This window comes from Pogona vitticeps, chromosome 5 (genome assembly GCF_051106095.1).
Source record: "Pogona vitticeps strain Pit_001003342236 chromosome 5, PviZW2.1, whole genome shotgun sequence".
NCBI classification, from domain to species: Eukaryota; Metazoa; Chordata; class Lepidosauria; order Squamata; family Agamidae; genus Pogona; species Pogona vitticeps.
In genome coordinates, this window is record NC_135787.1 from 29,532,262 (window position 1) to 29,554,210 (window position 21,949).

General features: G+C 40.1%; 1 protein-coding gene across 3 annotated transcripts in view; it reads right to left on the reverse strand.

Moving 5' to 3' along the window:
* The window catches only part of PRSS12 (serine protease 12), a 55,993-nt gene that overhangs the window by 1,964 nt on the left and 32,080 nt on the right, over positions 1 to 21,949 (reverse strand). For 2 of the 3 annotated variants that reach the window (XM_073001716.2, XM_073001714.2), the window contains exons 8-12: positions 17,242 to 17,383; positions 7,937 to 8,142; positions 7,682 to 7,760; positions 4,181 to 4,303; positions 2,604 to 2,884 (exon numbers count right to left, since the gene is read on the reverse strand). In XM_073001716.2, coding sequence (XP_072857817.2) covers positions 2,604 to 2,884; positions 4,181 to 4,303; positions 7,682 to 7,760; positions 7,937 to 8,142; positions 17,242 to 17,383 — 831 coding nt within the window. The remainder of the gene's footprint in view (positions 1 to 2,603; positions 2,885 to 4,180; positions 4,304 to 7,681; positions 7,761 to 7,936; positions 8,143 to 17,241; positions 17,384 to 21,949) is intronic. The other variant, XM_073001715.2, reaches the window with a different exon arrangement.

The following is a 21,949-nucleotide window of genomic DNA, read 5'->3' on the forward strand; positions in this document are numbered from 1 at the left end:
TTTCCAAATTTTAAAACATGCACAACAATGACATGTTAGGGTTTGAAAGAACTTCCTTTCACAGAATATTCCCATTCTGAGCTGGAGCCATCTATCCTTCTGGTGCTCACTCCATCTTAGGGTGCAGCTACACTGCATTTCATCCCACAGTTTGTGCTAGAGTTAGCATGATTAGATTTGATGTGTTCCTCATTGATTAGCTATTCTCAATGGCTGCCATTTAGCCCCTGGGGAGCTGTGAGACATTTGAAGCAGTCCACAAACTAGAAACAGTTCTTTACACACCATCTTTCCATTTATACCATCATGATTTAGCCTATATTTCATGTGTTTATGGCCATGGCAAAAAAAGAAAGAAAATAGCTGACTGATGCATGGCTAATCACAAGTAAGCCTGGTCTTTTTTTTACAGTCAGCATGAGATAGTAATTTTTTGTAGCTTTTTTGCTCTCAAAATGTTTTTTCAATTTTGGTATGTCTGATTGCTTATCGGTCCAAAGGAGATGTAGTAGCTGTTTCCTATAGTAACATTGATATCTTCAGGGTGCAGTGTACCAGTACAGCAGGAACATTCCCTCAAGTCCTTCATCTCTCTTCCAACCAATGTTTAATTATTAAAAATTATGCTTGCAAAATAAAACAGTGTGGCAGGTAAGTGCTATAGTTTCACAAGTCATTGTATCAATGTAGCGGTATGTCACTTGCAAAAATGAAAGAACTGTACAATACCTTGCAGGGTTCACATAAATGGTTTTAGTATAAAAATTCATATTAAAAAAGAAATAAATTAGTTGTATAGTTTTCTGTTTTTCCCCCTCCCATTTTTATAGTTTCAAAGCAATGAAACTGTTAAGTCCCAAGACCTGGGTCATCACTTAAATAGTTAGGAAATACTTTGAAAGTGAAATTTCCAACTATTTGATGTGACTGAATATATAACACTGTAACACATCTGTGGGAAGGAGGAAGCCTCCACCAGAAAGGAGGAGGGTGAGCCTTCCCCTCAAACACCTACCATGGAGAGTTATGAGGCTGTATGCTGTTAACGGCGATGACACAGTTGGGAACAGAGGAGACAAAGAGGGAAAAGAGGAGAAAACGAGTAGGAAAGCAACAGTCAGGGCAGAGACACCAATAGAAGAGGGGTATCTGGTGACTGAGGTGGAAGGAGGAATAAAAGGATGAAGTAGATTGGGAGATGGAGGGAGAACAGGAGGAGGAAAGGAAGAATAGGCAAAGGAAGATACCCTTAGGATGGGGATGGCTGGAAATGGAGGATCCATGGACCAGAGAGAGTTGGGATCAAATTACTGCTTCAAAAAACAGGAGAAAACAGTGCTATATGACTGGTCCGGCCAAGCAGAAAGAGAGAGGGAGAAGAGGAATAGCTGTGCAATTGGCAGAAATAGAACCTGTAGAATGGACTGCTTATGTGTGCCCAAAAAGGGAGGATCCTTGGAAGAAGGGAGGCAGACCAGTATCCAGCAATTGACCAACAACGCCTACAGAATGGGAGTGGGCTCAGCCTGAGGAACCTGGCTCAGATACTAACAGATCAAGAGGGCTTTGGGGTGAACCCCCATTGGTGAAATCTTAATTAACACCTGAGTTTAAAGACAGTGGGCATAAAAAGGACCTATTAGGCAGACCCTTTAGTCCTATAGAAGTTCATGGTTCTCTGTTGTCACATTTTAGGGAACAAAAGGAAGGGAATTGACCCTATACACAGGTAGTATAATAGTATGGCTGATTTCAGAAGGAATGTAAAAAGGGAGAGTAAGCCACAACCCAGAGAACAGTAAGTACAGCCAGCAGTGAAAACACATGAGATGAAAGAAAACAGAATAGTCTTTCTCCATTTCTGTCCACAAAGGCCCACTAGTCATTCAAGGCATTATCTGCAACAGGACCAAGGGACATTCCCCCGTCATGTAAAAAGGACTGCACCACACAGGGCTCTATATCCCTGTAATCGTGATATAATACTCTCAATTTGGCTCTAATTGACTGTTTATTTGCCTAGTGTGCCAAATTAATTTAATCTCTTAACTTTATTTTAATGAGAATGATCATTTTTGGGAGAATTTGTATGCCCTGCCAAGCAGGAATTATATGATGTCATGTGAAAGGATAGTGGAGAAGGCACTGAGTGACTTGGCAGAATTTTCCCTGTGGAGAAAGACCACTGATTTTACCAAGGAAAAGATTGACTTTGCATATTACAAGGAAGTTTATTTATTTATTTGTTTGTTTGTTTGATTTATATCCCGCCCATCTGGTCTGGTCGACCACTCTGGGCAGCTTCCAATAAGGTGTATACGATAAAACATAAGGATTTTACAAACAGTCCATAACACATACAATAATAAAACAAATAATAAATGAAAGAAAAAATAAAGAATTAAATATTGACAGGAGGGAAGCCCTGAAATACAGCCATGTTTTTAGTTGACTCTTAAAAGTGCCCAGCGTAAGGGCCGCACAAGTTGTGCAAAGTAGAAACATATCAGTGGTAATTCACAATGCATATTTGGAATATTGTAAGTACATTGCCCAAAAACTTCCATTAGTGAGCATCCTAAACATGTACTATGCTTACACACCTGTGTCACCCCAACCAGTGATGTAACAGTTAGGAGCAGTTTTCTGTGGCCTCTCGCGCCTGAGTGGCAAGCAGGCAGGTAAGACATGAGTGCTAAACCGAGCACACTGTTCTTCAGGTCCTTCCAGCCTTACTAATGCAATGTCATAATCACTGCTATCAGGCTTATATTCTTTGTGCTGCACAATCTCTTGTACTCCGATTTCTTCCTCATACTCCTCAGGCACCAATGTGTGGTAGTCCCCAACACGTACCACATAGTTCCGAGTGTTATTGCCATATCTAAAAAGACCCCATAGAAATAACATGTCACCAGCACAGATTTGGGGGGAGGGAGGGTTGAGAGAAAAAACATCTAACAATTTCTAAATCTACTGAAGTACAGTACTTCAGATTCAAAGGGCAGCAACACCGAGGACACTGGGGAACTGCAACGTGTGTTGGGCAGCAGACTAACCCCGTTTGCCATCTAGAAACCTAGTCTCCAGAAAAATGTCCTGGTAAAATTATGCAAGATTTGTACAAGTGTTTGTTCTAGAAACAACTTGTTTCTGGAAATAAGCCTTGACAAATTAGTTCTAAAAATTGCCACAAAAACAGAAGACCAGTTAAATAATTCACGATCAGTCTAATCAGTTCAGCCTGTTTTTGCTCAAGGGAAAATTGTTTTAGAGAAGTTAAAATAATTTTACCCAAAAAATCAATGCATTGTTTTAAGTGATTTACAGAGTTTGCATATTTTGAATGTGTTATGAATGTGCTGCAGCACTATGGAATAAAGTAAAAGAATAGGAAAGTCTCTTTCACAAAACTAATATTTTGCATGATTTTCTCTCAGCTCCCATAATATCATGAAATATCTTCAGATGTATAAGGCTAGGAAATAAGAAATAGTACAGGCATTACTTTGCAGCAAATGCAATATAGTTGGGTGAAGAAAGCTGAAAGAGAAGTGCTGCAGGGAATTTCACATGTTTTCAGTTTACTCTGAGTGAGATTATTTTTATATAGAGCAGATGTAATGCCTGGACTGTATAAAAGATTATGACAAGGGCAAGGATTAGGTTCCATGCTGCCGTCACTTCCTCAATGGATGAGATTATATACTAGAAGTATAATAATTTGGCTGACATTACTAGTCCCTTAGCCAATTCTTACCATTTTCAAAAGATGACAGTACAGTATGCAAAGAATACAGAAATACAAACCTCAGTATGTGCACATATGTGTTAAAAAGCACCAAAAAATTTATTGCAAACAATTTCAGTGTGTTACCTGAGATGTCACAAGGATGTATTATTTTTTGTTTCTCCTGCACTGATCTCCTTAATATATTAATGTGATCTTTATTATAATCTGCTAAGTATAAAAGCTATTAATTAAATGATGGTGAATAATATATAATTAACATGATTAATAATACTGATATACTAATTTGAGGCATTAATCCATGTCTTTGATTAATCACTTATGGAAAATAAAATTTGTGGTTAAAGTGCAATAAATACCGTTAGTTGTTTTCTTTGTAATAATGCCGTAGCCTGGCAATGTAACCATTTATGAATCATGCAACAATACCTCTTAAAACAGTGTGCTGCAGTCAGTACCCAGCAACTGCTGATGAGAGTGGCACCACACAACAGTCTTCCATCACCATGGGATGATTTTAGCCGCAGAGCAACTTGCCAGGGCCACCCACCCCTACACAAAGAGTAAGAATAACTCATTTTAATAATCCGTACAAAAGGGAGGCATGTATACAGTGGTGCCTCGCTTAACGAGTGCACCATATAGCGATGTTTCCGTATAGCGATCCCTTTTTCGGGATCGCTATACGGAAACATAACCGATCTTCGCAATGGGGAAAACCCGCATTGCGAAGATCGGGTATTGCGGCGGCCATTTTGGAGCCGCCGAACAGCTGATCGGCAGTTCCAAAATGGCCGCCGGAAGCCCGGAAATGGCTGCCGGCAGCCGTTTTCGCGCCCTGCCCTCGCTTAGCGAAGGCGCGAAAATGGCTGCCGGCACCTGGAATCCTCGCTGAACGGGTAAGTAACAAAGGTATTGGAACGCATTAAACGAAGTTTAATGCGTTCCAATACATTTCCCCTACCCGTTTAGCGATGATTCCGTATAGTGAGGGTTAATCCGGAACGGATTAACCTCGCTATACGGGGCACCACTGTATTGTGACTGGCATTCTAACTTGCTGTCATTGGGCAACATCACTGTTGGAGCTGTTATCCCATACTGAATAGGAAACAAATTATGGCTTTCCAACTCTACAAAATGACGTGATGTCTTTCAGGAAATTGTTCCAGTTTCTCTTACTCTCCTTGTTAATAGTGCCTCATTCTAAGCAATCATACTAATGACAGCAGTTGATACAGGGTATAGATGGACTATAAATTAAGTATCCACTCATGGATACTGGAATTTTGTGAACACTTTAGGCTTAATCCAATGAGAGTTCCAATTTGAGAAGACCCACTACTTAAGGGGACATTAGATTTAGCCACACTAATCTATGCCTTTAATTACCTCCTGATTAGCAATTGTTACTGGAACACTCTCTACACTGGATTACTCTTGCATAGTGTACAGTGTTCTTTCACCTGCTAGAAGCTACAGTGAGTGCAAAACCCAATTTAAAACATGGTTATTTATTCAGGCCTTCCCTCCAGCCAATTCTTGATTTTCTTCTTATTTTTTTCTTATTTTTTAGTTTAATCTAGTTGTTTCGTATTAGCCATGTATCTGTTGTATTTTATTGTTTAATTTTATATTGGAAGCCGCCTAGAGTGGTCCATTGGTCCAGATAGGCGGGGTATAAATCAAATCAATCAATAAATAAAATAAATAAATAAAATAAGACGGCTTAAATTTGCCCAGTGTGTGCTTTGTTGTTAAGTCGTGTCCAGCTCTTTGTGACCCCATGGAACAGAGCGCGCCAGGCCCTCCTGTCTTTCACTGCCTCCCGGAGTTTGGTCAAAGGTGTGTGTGCTTTACAGACCATATATTGGTGGGCTTGGCCCAAACATACTGCATTCAATTTGTTTCTAGAGCACTGCTTTTTATCTACAAAAATTCTAACTGGGCTGAAAGACTGCTCCCTCCTTCCTCCACTGAAGTCCTCTGTGTCCAGAATTGAGAACATCAGCAGAAGTTTGTTGTGTGTCCCACCAGCCTGAGAGTAGAAGAGCTAAGGTTTTCTCTCAAACAGCTCTCCCATTAAACAGTTCACTTCCAAAGGAAGTCAGGCTGGCTCTATCCTGGCAGGAAGCCAAAGCTACCTGGTTCCGTAAACTGTTGCTCCTTAAAATTAGTTTTTAATTAGCCGTTAAATAATAGTTCAAATCCGCTTTTAAATCATGCTTTAAATCTGTTTTTAATAGTTTTACTGTGTCTATTGTACATCACTTTGGGAACCCTAATGGGCAGAAAAATACATTTTTTTAATTGCAATAAATCTGCTCTATTTGAGAGTAACACTGAATGTATCCAATGAGCAAGATCCATGGTATCAATGGATCTAAAGTTCCAGATAAATAAACTATTTAAGGGGAGAGATCCTAGAGCTTTTATTCAGACTTTTCCACATAGAGTTGGAATTGGAAGACAAGGAAAATAAAGCCTTCAGCCTGTGCTTAGTACTTTCACACAGATCATTAATAAACTGGAATTGTTGGAGAGGAAGCTCATGAGAGCTCAGCAAGCATGTTCTCCCTCCTTCTTTGGTATCTTTGTTCCCAAGTCAGTCCCATCATATTTCTTCCATCTAACTATTCCACATTACTGCCAAGCCTTTTAATATGCAAGATTGGATGTATCTTTGAGTGAGATGTAAGAAACATTGTCAGAACGACCTTACCCATGAGACAACACTAGGCGGGATACTTTTGTACACATATACAGTGGTGCCCCACTTGTTCCTATACTACTAGAAGACAAACATCCTCATTTTGGCAACTGCTAAATTTATTGTGCTGTTCAGTCGTCAAGATAACTGAACCATTTTATGGTATTTAAATATTTTGTTTTATTCTGCTCAATAATTTTTTTCATGAGCTTCTGAAAGGAAAGGAGAGGAAATATCACAGAAGCAAATACAGTGGTGCCCCACATAGCGATGTTAATCCGTTCCGGATTAATCGTCGCAATGTGGAAACATCGCTAAACGGAACGGAAAAACCCATAGGAACGCAATAAACTTCATTTAATGCATTCCTATGGGGCTCAAACTCACAGTTCAGCGAAGATCCTCCATAGCGCCGCCATTTTCGCACCCTCGGTAAGCGAGGAAACCTCGCAAAAATGGTTGCAGTGGCCATTTTGGGCACCCGGCGGCTATTTTGGAACCGCCGATCAGCTGCTTTAGAAACATCGCAATGCGATGTTTTGCCCATTAAAACATTGCAATGCGATCACATGAGCGATCTAAAAAAATAGATCGCTATGCGGATTTGTTGTTAAACGGTGCGCTCGTTAAGCGAGGCACCACTGTAATGGCAAATGATTAGGAGAGTTCACAGATTGCTCATAGCCTACATTTCAGCTCATTCTCTTCTGCAGAGTTAAAGAGGGCAGGAGAGTGCAAATGTCATCCAGGTATCATCACTATGATGTAGCAAATAAATATAGGGAATATATATATATATTCCCTATATATATATAAAAATCCCTTCTGCAAGATTGTTCATGTTTTGTCATGAAATTTGATTGACCCCTGCACTTTCTATATTAACAAAATGTTTTACTATTTGCATTGCATTCAGTAAAAAGCAAGCTCAAAGATACTAATCTATGATTTAAAGTATTCAATCTCAATGACATGAATGCATTTAATGACTCACCTTAGGTAAGCATGAATTGCATAAAGCTCTCATACACATACAAATGTGTTTGTATATGACACATACAAATGTGTTTGTATATGTCATCAGGCATCTAGCATGCTTATTTGGTAATGCTGTATTTTAAGGCTTTACTCAGTCACGTGGACAAGAAAAGGGACTATGGTTTTGAACCCAAGGTGACGGGGGTGTGTGGTTGCACTTATATTTGCTAAATACAATTTACCTTAAAGAATTTTTCCCTCCAATGATTCGCTTCTGCCGACGATGCAGTAATCTCAAACCACACACGGAAGCAAGAGAATCTGAACAAGGACAGAATCACAGAGATTAAATTCTCCCATCAGAAATAACTCTTCTATTGTCTTGGGCAATTACCTCTTACTCCAGTTTTTCTGAAACCACCCTTCCCCCTTAATATGTCTATTTTCACCACATTTCCTTCTCTTTTCAGCATTCACAGGAATCGTACCCATTTTACCTTTATTACTATTACCAGATGTCTTCTTGCTCAGATAGTCACATATCACACCAGCATCTTCGCTATGACGACAGTTGTGCTTCCCAATGTCCTGTTTAATGCAGTCAGCTAAGGATCGTTCATTTCCAGTACATTTCACATTGTCTACATGAATGGGTCCTTTTCCTTCTCCAAAATAAGCCATCGTCCTTGCTCTTGCTGGACCTCTAGGAACAGATTTTTCATGAAGACATTATAGGAATGAAAAAACAGAAAGCTTCAACATATAGAGGCCAACATCCTATTGAATTTACACTGAGCAGGATATCCTTTCAGTGTAAATGTAGTAAATGTAGGGTTGCACTGATTGCACCATAGTTTTTGCACAAGTGGTGATCTCCGCAAAGAAAATCCACCCTCTGCTTTACAGCTGCTGTAGTTGTACAAGTGGCATGAACCCACAATACTGTGCTGCCTGAATATTCCACTAAGCGGAAGCTCAATGGGATACTGGCCAGAATCTTTAATGTTATCCATTGATAACTATAATAGTCACTAATTAGTGATTTTTTAAATTTTAACTCACATCCACCCTAGATTTCAGCAATGATATCTCTCTGTACATGTCAGAGTGAAAGTGAGGAATTCCCTTTCAACAGAAAATATGGTTATGTTTTAATGTTTATTAATGTTGATTATGAATTATGATTTTGTTTCCTTTTATGAACTAGGGTTTTAACATGTTCAGGGGAGGCTTTTCTCTCAGTCCCACCAGCCTCACAAGCACTGGTGAGGACATGAGAGTGATAGTTGCTCCCAAGCTCCTGTGCACACTCCCAAAAGAGGTCAGGTTGGCCCATTCCCTATTGCCCTTCTGTCAACTAACCAACACATTTCTGTTCAGGGAGAAATTCTATAACTGACTGGCTGTCAAGGCAGGGGCTTTAATGGGGATGCTGAATTTTTTAGACTTTAAAAATGTGCTTTAGTTGTTTTTAATTTTAATTAAATAGTGATACTATTGTATGTTTAATTGTGTTTTAATAATGCAATTTTTCTATTTGTTTACTGCATTTATCTTTACCTATTATGTAAGCCTTGAGTTTCTTTACTGAAATAAAGGTAGAATATAAATAAAATGAATGAAAAAACAGTAAACTCAATCCAGCTGTGTCATCCAAGCTCTTTGATTCAGCCAAGACCTCCATAAAAGGAAAGACAAAAATGACTATTTCCATGTTCCCTCTCTCCTAGCCTCCTAATACCCACCCATATACCTCAACAGTCTACTGGCTGGTTATCCCTCTGTACATCACAGGTAGTTGTGCAGAATTGGGGCAGATTGGAATCGTGAGAATCACTCCCCTCCCCATTTTGTTCAACATGAGTGGAAGCACTGGAATGAAACTCAATGTTTTTGCCTTCTGGCAAAAGACTACCTGCTAGTTGTGTCTGAATATTGAAACTGCATGAGAAAAGTAAATTGAATGGATTTCTCCCAGCTGATCACAGGCTAGGAGAAATAAAAGCAGACAAATCCGGTGGGGACACATGTGTAATATTTATTTATTTATTTCATTTATATGCCGCCCACTCTACCCAAATGCACTTCATTTGTCACTTTGGCATGGGATTGCATCATGAAGAAATGTTTATGCCATAATAGTGATTTCAAATGAGACATATATGAGACAGAATTTGCAAAAGACACTGCTTTAGGATCTAAAGACTACCTAGTCCAGTGGCAGAACCACCCACCCACTCTGACTCTCACTGTCCCCAATTCTAACACATCAAGTCTTGGTGTTGTGTGATATAAGAATCCCACATCTTTGCATTATAATGATTACCAAAATAACGTTGTTTATATGCAACATATTGGGATCTGCAAGCTGTATTTTCTCCCTTTAATCCATGTAATCCTTGCATAAAATCAGCAGCTGTGCAAATTAAAAATAATATATCTCATTCTCTTTTCTGGAAAATTAAACTGGTTCAAACAAGGAAAAGTCCTTATACTACATTTGCTGCAAATCTGGTCTGCGGATATGTCATTTAAACATAAACCCAACAAAAACCCATCATAATTTTATTCTGTTGCTAACACTGACATCAAAATGGATAATAAAACACTTTGGAATTCAGATGGGGTCCAACTGCTTAAATGTTATTCCATTTTAAAAAAAGAGAGATCTGTACTAGAGTTGGCTGGTCAGCAGAATCCTGTTCACTAATATTTCAGGAGCATGGTTTGGCTTCTTCATATGTCATGAGCAAGAATTAAGAGGCGGACCATAGATGCTTCTGGGTCATGTGACTGGAATAAATGAGTTGAGTGCAAAATCTGGGTTAAAAACAGTTAACTCAAGTTATATGGCAACTCACAATCAAGAGTACCACTGTCAGAGTATCTCTTCTCAATTTCATCTGTCTGACCCAGATGAAGGGTCATCCACAAGAGATCCAGACCTTCTTCACAGTGGAACTGACCTTGTGGAACTAACTCCTGGTGGAAATACACCTGGCCCCCTCCCTGTTGATGTTTAGAAGGCAACTTAAAATGTTACTTTTCAGGGAGGCCTTCTGCACTGACCTTGCCAGATTTTACACCTCTTGTCCTGCTATCATATAGAGCAGCGGTCCCCAACCTTATTGGGACCCCGGACTAGCTGAGCCTCCGAGGAAGGCAGGGGGCCCTGTGGGTGCGCATGGGTGTGCACGTGCTCTCGGGTGCATGCGTGAAGTGGTGGAGCACTCGCCTGCCCACCAGCACATGCGTGAGTGCCTCCCCCACCCCTTAGCGCATGCACAGGGGCACCTGCACACCCACCTGCGCGCCCACCCACCCCTTTGCGTGGGCACAGATGCATGCATGAAGGGGTAGGGGAGCGCTCATGCCGACACTGGCACACACAAATGTGCACAAAGCAGCTGTGGGGAGGGGAGTGCGTTTCCGGGGTGGGGTGGGAGGTCTGTCTTCACTCAGGCCACAGACTAGCACCGGGCCACGGACCAGAGGTTGACGACCTCTGATATAGAGAATTTGCCTTTGGTACCATTTGCTTTTACCGTGTTACATGTTTTAATTTTTTATTTATCATTTATTACCACATGTTTTATTCATTGTTATAAACCACCCAGAATAGTGCATTTCACCAAAATCCTTCCACCAACATCTAATTTTCTATATGCAGATATTCTATATACAGTGGTGCCTCGCATAGCGAGGTTAATCCGTTCTGGATTAACCTTCGCTATGCGAAAACATCGCTAAACGGGAATAAAAAAGCCTATGGCTTTAAAACTCACCGTTAAGCGATGTTCTGCCATAGCGCCGCCATTTTCGCACCCTCAGTAAGCGAGGGCAGGGCGCGAAAATGCGGCGCGGACCTTCCGGTGGCCATTTTGGAACCGCCGATCAGCTGTTCTCCCGGCTTCGTTATGCGATATTCGCTAAGCGAAACGCTTAGCGAATATCGCAAAGCAAAAAATCCCCATAGGGGCCATCGCTGAGCAAATGCTCCAGCGATGGCCCAGAGCGCCTCGTTAAGCGATTTCATCGCTCAGCGAGGCGCTCGTTAAGCGATTTCATCGCTCAGCGAGGCGCTCGTTAAGCGAGGCACCACTGTATTTTAATGTAATAAGGAGAATCATTTACTCATGTCTACCATCTCCACACTTTGGTCCCACCATATGAAGACATGCAACTGAGAAGCAGCTTTTTCACCTCAACTGCTGTTCATGGAAATCAGACCACAGTTACCGAAGAATAAGGCATGTTTTATCATCATTGTACTGTTTCTATGGCCACATTAAATATTTTTGTTTTAAATTGTGTCCCCAGATAGTTACCTATTATATAATATTAATTCAGTGTTTATTAGTTGTAAAGAGAAAGTGTGATACATGTTTTATTTTGTTTTTATAGTAAGCTACTCCTTTCCCTGGTATCAAAAAGAAAACAAATCTATTGTGAATTCATTGATCTTGCAAAGTTCCAGCATGTGTTGTTGATGCAGTTGCCAACTGCATTAAATACTATCCTTATCAAACTTTTCTGATAAAAATTATGAAAATTATTATTCAGTTATTACATTTTATTGCCTAAATCTCCACCAGTCCAGGTTTGGGTAACTAGAGGATTTCAAAATGTGTCTGCTGCCTTTGCCAATTCTAGCTTTACTATAAAATCTAGTATAAAACACTATACAGGAAGCTAGTGTACAACTGTAATGCTCTCTTAGGATATCCCATAATCTAAGTGGATAAAACACAGTTCTATGGAAATTTCCCAGCCTCAGTACCTAAATGTGAAATGCAGATGTTCTATTTAGTTTTTTTTTATTTGAGACTCACAAATTCAGCTTTCTTATAAATACTGTGTGAGACACCCATTAACCTGTTGGTTTTGCTAATTCTCTTTGCTAATTTTTGAGTAGCCTTTGAGAAAACAAATCACAAAATCATTTCTGCTTCCTTTGTTGAAAAGTGCCACTTTTATGCAGTTTCTTGTGACACCAACTACAAAGTGTTACTTAAGAGGTGTATGGAAAAACATTCTTCCTGATCACAAACCAAGATCTGTATTTTTTTTCTGGCAGCTTTCTTTACAGTACAGCTTTCAGTAAAAACTTGTGGACAATCTTGCTCTTGGTCTCCAGTGTGACACATCCTTACAGTTGATATTTTCTAACTCCTTCATTGCTGCCCTTCCTACGCTCAGTCTTTTGAGTTCTTGGCTGCAGTCGCCCTTTGGATTGATGACTGGACCAAGATACACACAATCTCTTAACAATTTACATTTCTTCATTGTCAACGCTAAAGTTGTGTAGTCCTGTAGTCATAATTTTTTTCTTTTTAATGGTCAGCTGCAGGTGTGCTTTGTAATTTTCTTCTTTCACTTTCCCAAACGGTCATTTCAAGTCATTTCTGCTTTCTGCCATTAAAACGGTATCATCTGCATATTTTAAATTATTGAATCTAGGTCCCTGTGTTCGTCCTAATCCAGCCATAAATATATACATATATGTATTTCAGAATAGCACTTGATGCATCTACTGAAGTAGATTACACGTTCATTCCATAATAAATGTGTTTAATGCCCATAAGACATTTTGGTATATGTGCCAAGAAACCCCAAGTTAATCTTTACCAAATAGTCCTAGAGTGGTTTCTTTAACTTTTTGGCTACATACGACTTGTCTCTTCTTGTTCCAAGAATTTTCTCCCCATAAACAATTATACTGATTGCAGATAGCATAAGGAATGTCCAACGCCCTGACAAATGTTCATGGATATTCTCCCCTGCCCCATAGATGAACTTGGTGTGCAATTCAGTGATGAAGTGCAGGATACAGCTTTAAGATTATATTTAGCACTGGAATCCAAACTTAAGAAATCTTCAAAATTCATCCTGCGAGAGTCAGCAATTTCCTTAGGTACCATAAAGAAATTAGTTCCTATGGAACAAACACTGCATTGCTTGAAAAACATAACTGAAGGTTACTTAACCAAACCATCTGACCATTTAACCCCTTCAGAAATATAGCCATATTCTACCATCTTGTCTGTTGCTCAGTAAGAAAAGTAATTCAGTCTCTTGTAAAGGCTTAAGGATATTCAACCTAGAACAAGAACTTTGTTATTACAGCTTCTTGTAGACTTCTGTTCCATCCACTGACTCTCATTTCAGTGACTGCAAGTATCATACTGTGTAATCTGCAAAAAGAGCCCTGTAAACAAAATACTTCTACTGATAAGTAAAAAACTAATGGCACATTGGATTTGAGATAACCAAATCTTAAACCTTCAAAATTAGTAAAGCAGCAGCAAATAAAACATCTCATTCTGAATGCACTTCAACTAAGAACCAAATTGTAATCAGATCTTCCCTCATCACAATTGTAAAGCATCTTAAAATGAAACGGGGGTTGTTTTGTGTTTTGTTTTGTGTTGAAATTTAATTCAGAAAATTGTGTCTTGAATCCACACATGTTCTTTCTGTTGCTCCTGTGTCTGGTTATATCTTCACTCATAAACAATTTTATATGAAAATTGTTTTTCACATTACAATAAGTATATTCTCTTCATATTACTGTTTTAATTATAAATGTTAGTAAGCAATTGTAGCAATCAATTAATTATACCTTAATCAACAAGCCTTTTCATTCCATGTTCTTTGCTTATTTCTTTACAATACTGTCATCTTAACATTTAAATTTTGTTGCCACATTTGGCAGCCACAGTTACAATAAGCATTTTTCCATTCCAGTATATGTCTCCATTGATGGACTCTATACTAATGGCTATCCACATACTTCAAGAAAAACAATCTAAAGCCAAATAAAACAATACTGAGCCACATGGTTAGTACTACAACCTCAACTGAATGTAAGATTTATAAAGCTCAAAGTCAAATTATTCATTACAGTGATGCAAGACAGCCACATGTCAAACACCCATACATATTTAGCCTCCACTCTTAACATCTGTAGTGTCTCATAGAAGTTCCTCATGTCCTAACATTTGGCATTTTCCTATTCCTGCTCACATCACTGACTCTATACATTGCAATAGTCTTCAAGAGAAAATCTAAAGCCAAATAAAACAATACCGAGCCACATAGTTAGTGCTACAACCTCAGCAGAGATTCAGATTTGTAAAGGATTGGGGGGGGGGATGAAAAATGATGCTATCTCAGTACACAAGTAAGTTCAACTAGACATTGTTTAATTAGAATGTCGATATATCATCTACCACTTTTGTACTCTAGACCAAAGGTTGTCAACCCCCGGTCCGCAGCCCTGTGCTGGTTTGTGGCCTAAGCCGGACCGGGCCATGGAGACAGACCTCCCACCCCCCGTGCACGCACTCCCCTCCCCACAGCTGCTTTGCACACGCATGCATATGCCAATACCAGTGTGAGTGCTCCCCTAGCCCTTCACACATATGCCCAAGTGAAGGGATGGGCGGGTGCATGCGCGAAGGGGTGGGGGAGTGCCTGCCCATTGGCACTGGCAGGTGGGCGCTCCCCCACCACTTTGCACCTGCGCCCGAGAGCACCCCCACGCGAGCGCAGGGGGGGTGGGGACTGCTACTCTAGACAGCTTATGAATGCAGTATGGCACCAATTAAGGTATCAACAGCAAACACAAAAACAGAAGTACCAACGGAGAGGAAGCAAAACAGTCCACAAACATATAATGGAAAAGACTGTCAGCCACTGAAACAAATCAATTTAAATAGTATTGATACCGAACAAGGCAGATTTAGCCTCAAGTAAAAGAAAATAGAAATGTCAACAAATATACCTAGAAAACATGGTTCACAGTTGGGGTGCAATCCCAGATCTGAAGACAATGGGGAATAGGGAACTTAGAAACTTGGCAAGATTTTTAAAAAATAGAAATTACATATTTAGTTTTAGGTTAAGTTTAGCTAATAAACAGAATACACCTACAATGCACAGCAAACTGCTTTTGAAATTTCTGTTATGTCATTCAGTATTGTGGCTCAGAAAGGAGAATTCGCACTCACTGCATGTAAGTGTTGGGTGTATCAAGGAAGCTCTATGGATTTCGGCTAAAGAAATTATATACCTCAGTTCACGCTTGTCTCTGTCCCTACACAGCTGTGATTTATTTGCTACCTAAGCCACTATATCTGAGACAGAGATTGGTTGATGTCAGATTGTTTTTCCTAGAGAGGACTGAAACTATAGACTACATAAACAGATGTATTGTGAAGAAAGGAGAAAGCACTGAAAAAAGCCTACTGAGGTTACCAGGTATTTTGCCATAAATTCTTTTTCTATGCTAGGGTAAGGACTGTTCCTTAAACTGAGGCTCCAATACTTTGGCCATCTCATGAGAAGAGAAGACTCCTTGGAAAAGACCTTGATGTTGGGAAAGTGTGAAGGCAAGAGGAGAAGGGGATGACAGAGGATGAGATGGTTGGACAGTGTCATTGAAGCTACCAACATGAATTTGACCCAACTCTGGGAGGCGCTGGAAGACAGGAGGACCTGTCGTGCTCTGGTCCATGGGGTCACAAAGAGTCGGACATGACTTAACGACTAAACAACAACAACAAGGAGTGTTAATTACTCATTAGCTACATTTATATCCTGACATTCCCCTAATGAGCTCAAGACAGCTACAATGCTTCCTTGAAAAGCCCTGAATTCACAGAAAGAATGGGGAAACAAGGCAGAGGACAATTCAGTGTTGTGCAGATTGTGTCATATGCTACATTGTAGGACTTTGATTCAATAAGTGAAATCCTACTACACTCGTGCCACGCTTAACGATTACCCTGTATAATGATGAATCCGCTTCATGACTATGTTTTTGTGATTGCAATTGCGATCGCAAAATGATGTTTTAATGGGTTTTTTTCGCTTCCCGATGATTGGTTCCCTGCTTCAGGAACCAATTCTTCACATTACGATGATCAAAACAGCTGATCGTCGGGTTTTCAAAATGGCCACCGGCTGCTCAAAATGGCTCCCCGCTGTGTTTTTGGACGGATTGCTCACTTTACAGGATCTTCGCTTTAAGGTCAGTTTTTTGCCCGTGGGTTTTAATGCATTTCTATGGACTTTTAAAAATCGCATAGTGACGAAATCACTTAGCGATTTTTGCTGCACGGATTAACGTCACTATGCAAGGCACCACTGTAATTGTTTCAGGCAAAATTAGCTTCTTTGTCTCATGGGTCTGTCATGTAGACCACTGGTTCTTAACCTTGGGTTTCTCAGGAGTTTTGGACTGCAACTCCCAGAAGCCTTCACCACTAGCTGTGCTGACTGCGGTTTCTGGGAGTTGCAGTTCAAAAGCATCTGAGTAACAAAGGTTAAGAACCACTGATGTAGACTATGGAAATCATAATTTTTCATATTAGAAATGCATTTGGATGTTACTCTTTTTAACTCAAAGTACGAGCCCAGAAAGCACTGAATTCATGTTGTATGAGAATATAGGGTTGGGAGAAAACAGCACAAACCATGATCAATATGCAAATCACTTTACAGTTCTGTTCTACTACACCCATTAACACTGAAGCTCTTTGAAAGTTTTAAAACTATTCATAGCATACTAGAATAAAGCTCCATGAATATTACCATAGGGAAAGTATTTTTCAGACCATTCAGAAGGGCTATATTATTTCACAGCGAGTTGTAAAATACTATCTTGAAACTGAACTGAGGTGTTTTTTTTTAAAAAAAGAAAAGAAAAGCAGGATCAAAGGAGAGAGCCACAAGCTTTATCTTATTATCTGGAAAAGTCAGAGGAAATATTTGAGAACAACAGGAAAACTTTTCTTACTTGTAGCCGAGTTGGCGACATACTACAACTGCATCCTTATCAGACCATCCATCATCACAAATTGTCCCCCATTGGCCGTTGATAAAAATCTCCACACGGCCTTCTTTTTTATTCTCACCATCCATCAATCTGACAGGAGGCCCTAGAAAAAAGTTACAGCTGTTAAGGCACCATAATAGTAGCAAAAACTAGTAGCCTAGCTGATTTTCATCACTTACAAGGAAACGTGTCCACTGAGACTCAAATATATTCAAAAAACACTACAGTTTATATAGCAATGGTGAATATACTCAGCTCTTTTTAGCTGTATAAATTGAATGGCAATCTGCTATTCAACAAAGCTACATTTTAAGATAAAACAAATTCCTTTCTGGTACCCCAGGAGAAAATCTCTCTTCTTTGCCTGGTGTTGCAAAAGATTCCTAGCTTGGAAAAGAGGGACAGATTTTTCCCATGAGAAAAAATATAATTACATAGTTTGTGAAGAAGCTCTGTGAGTCTGATACAGTCAAACCATTTTCTTGCAAAAATTGTGCACCTTCTTTTGTCACAACAGCACATGGTTGCAAGCTGCCATGCACAGCTAAGCAAGTACAGCTGTCAAAGCTGGAGAAATCCTACCTCAAGTGTGAATGGAGGGCAAAGCCAAACTATGATCAGCAGCAAGCCCACACAAAAAGCTGTCTGTTTCACAGTAGCAGATATAGGCTAACTGGTTTGATCCAATTTATTCAAAGGCCCAAATCCTGTTGCTTATCATAGTGAATCACATTAGAACAGGACCACTGAGTCAAGGGGGAATTTAGTGAGTTAACTTCTCCATTATTTCCATTGATTCAAATAAGCTTACTTTAACATAAACCTCGGTTAGATCAAGATCATTTGAATCAATGGAAGCTATCACTAAAATCCCATTGATTCAATTGGCCTACTCTAGTGCGATCTACTACACTAAGCAACTGGATTTTGTCTATAAAGTATGAGACAGAATCTTAGTCAAGAACCTTATGCTTGAAATTCTAGTTTTACATGTGCAGGAAAGTTGTTGTCACAGAGCACTCAAACACACAATCAGTCATCTATGTTTTAAATGGCAGAACACCCTCCACCAAAAAAACAAAAAGGTATTGTATAGTTCCAATCGAACATCCTCCAATGCTATACACTGATATTGTTACTGTACTTTGTTTTGTATTTCACTGTTTAATATGTCTGCCTTAAACCCTTTTCTGTCTGAAAGTTTTCAACAGTGATTCCAAACTTTTCCTGAATGAAGGAGAACTGAAAACTAGGACTGGCTCAGTTACACTTCTACCTTTTCTCCAGAGAAGTATGGAGGATTGCCAACTCCCAAAAGCCTTTGCTACAGCCAAAGGCTGATCACCATTACACAATGAGCTCATAAACACAATCAATATATTCTCCATTGATCTTACATTTCTTCAAAAGTTTATCAGTGAAGGGTTATTGCAATGTGTTCGCGAAGGCTTTCACGGCCGGGATCTAATGGTTGTTGTGGGTTTTTCGGGCTTCTTGGCCGTGTTCTGAAGGTGGTTCTTTCTAACGTTTCGCCAGTCTCTGTGGCCGGCATCTTCAGAGGACAGCAAACTGTTTGCTGTCCTCTGAAGATGCCGGCCACAGAGACTGGCGAAACGTTAGGAAGAACCACCTTCAGAACATGGCCAAGAAGCCCGAAAAACCCACAACAGCTATTGCAATGTTTCTGCTAGTAAGAATTTGCCATTTTGATAAAATTACCCCTTTCCCCTAACATATACCAGAACATTAACAAACAAAAGCAACCAGCAATTATCTATTCATTATTTATACTAATTATCTCTTATTAAAATGATGTATGGGACATGCTGACTTTGTTTTAAATGAAGTTGCGTTGGAGTTTTTTTATAACCTCACAGGCTGGGAGGGACCTTTCTGGGCTGGGGTGACTGTCAATCTATCCAGCAGTAACCAACTGTTCCTTCCTGCCTCTGAATACAGAGAGAGACCCAGCTCCTAGCTGAGTGTTCCTTTCTGGGTTTTTTTTAAGCTTGTTGGAAGCAGTGTTTGTTACCATATTTGCCAGCGTACAAGATGACTTTTTGGCCCTGAAAAACATTCCTCCAAGTGGGGGGGTCGTCTTGTACGCCGGGTGCACTTCCAGCAAACCCTCCCTCTCTCCCAGCGATGTCACTTACCTGGCAGTAAGACCGAGTAGACCGAGCCGGGTCCTCCTTGGTAGCCTGACTCTAGCGCCGAACAGCTGACTGTCGGGAACAGCAGAGAGGTGGCAACCATTTTGAGATGCGACCACATGGCTGCTGCCTCTCAAAATGGCTGCCGCCTCTCCAAAATGGCTGCTGCCTCTCTGCTGTTCCTTCTTCCAGCAAACCCTGGCTCTCTCCGAAAAGGAACCAAAAGCGGCAAAAGGAGCTCTCCCCATGATGCACCCAAAGCAGAATCACGCATGCGGAAGAGGGGGTAGTCTTATACAGCAAGTATATAACAAACTCTACATTCTGAGTGGGAATGTTGGGAGGTCGTCTTATACACCCAGTCGCCTTATACAGCGGCAAATACGGTAGTTTGCAGTTGATCTGTCCACAATTGTAAGTAATGAAATGTTTTTATTCTGTCTTCGATTAATGTCTCAGAGTGAGTTACTGAGACTGTAAGTTTCAATTAATGAAAAAGGAGTGGACTATCTGGGGAACTTGAAGCTGTTCTCTTCTATGAGTCTCTATATTTCTACTGTGCAGCAAAACAGAAATTTTACAAGAAATTCAAAACTCTACAAAAGTTTGTTAGCCTGCATTACCTGTATTTAATAGCAAAATCCTGTACATGTCTGGCCAAAAGTAAACCTCACTGGACTGAACAAAATCTATTCCCAAGTAACTGAGCATCAAAAGGACTCTCCACATGAACGAGACATTCTGGCATGGCAAGTTTTTGAACTTACAGTCATATTGACTGGGGTTCTGGGAGTTGAAATCCAAAACATCTAGGAGGCCAAAGGCTCCCTTCCTGTGGTCCACATGATGCTGGATACAAATTCCTATAATCCCTAGCCAGTGGCCATTTCAGCTGGAGTTGCCAGCAGTAGGAATCCATGAACACCTGAAAAGCCATAGATTTCCACACAGGATGGTAGCCTTCACTCACATAAAGGGAGTGCTGAAGCCCGAATATATCAGGAATGCCCTAAGCTCACCTCTTCACTACATATCCAGCACACAACTCCATATATTCTATGCAAAGTAGGATTTGGCCACAGTTCACAGAAAGTAAAGCAAAAAGCGTGCTGCTTATATACTGCCCCATAGTGCTTCAAGCACTCTCTGGGTGGCTTACAAGTCTACACATTGCTCCCCAATGAGCTGGGTACTGATTTTACCAACCTCGGAAGGATAGAAGGCTGAGACAACCTTGAGCCGGCTACGTGGGATTGAACTCCGGGCCGTGAGCACAGTTTTGGCTGCAGTACAGCAGTTTAACCACTGCACCACGAGGTGTCCTACGTTTTAAATTGCTTGCAAGGTGAAGTACGTGCCTGACACACCATAAGAGGCTCATGATCAAAGCAAGCAGGTACCACCTTCCCTGCCTCCCCCCACTAAATTTGGTGCACAGTATGTGCTCCTACAATCAGTCCTCAAGTCACCCTGCTGACACACTAAAACAATTAAGTGCCTGTTAGGAAGCAGTCTTGCACCCAGTCTGCACAAATTAAATTCCATCAGTGGAAAGTATGGCTGAAATGTTGCAGGAGACAAAAAGCTGAGTATTTCAGACAAGTATTACAAAAGGATATCAAACTGTTCAGCTATTTAATATGTGGCTGCTGTATTTCTATTTCCAGAAAAGGTACTTATGAGATTCTCTCTTCCATGTGCCAACTTAATGTGGGCAGCTTTGTATCCTATGCACCTTGACATGAGTAGACTGTTGGAGGCAGAGGCACTACTGCCATTCTGCCTCAGGTAGCAAAACATCTTTGGCCACGTCTGATCATAACAATTCCTTTGAGCATATGAATATTTCTGTGAACTAAGCCTTAAGATTCATTGCTGTACAACTACAGCAGAATAGTACTGTATATCCACCAATTACACAGTCAAAAATATTGCTACAGATAACAAAAGATGGAATACTTTAATTAATTCAGGTTTCATTTAATTCAGTTGTTCTTCTACCAGAACTTTGCCTAGTGAATGTTGAGTTACAGAGCATGAGTACTGAAGATTACATCCCCTAAATGCTTAAATGTTCACCTCTTGTCCTCACCCAGAAATACTTGTTCCTAAAAAATGTTACAATAGTACAGGCTTTACTCAAATTACCTGTGTAGGAACACAGGATAATAGCTATTTAAGTGTGCAGATTTTATTGTCAACCAATGTGTTACTATTTTAAAGATTAATTCACAACTGCAAAATCAACACAGTTCCCAGATGTCTAAAGGGAATCTTTCCATCTGGATATACTTAGCCATACCAGATCTACTTATCTCAGGTTTAGGTTCCATTAAATGCTTTTTGTCTGTGTGAACAGGCACCATAATATGAATTCCTGTTATTCTGAGTCTGAAATTTTCCACTCTCAAAAAATCCATTTTGTTTCACCCACACATTTATACTGTTTACATGAAACTGTTTGATAATAAAACTTACAGGATACTGGGTAGTTAAAATGGATAGCAATGCAAAGA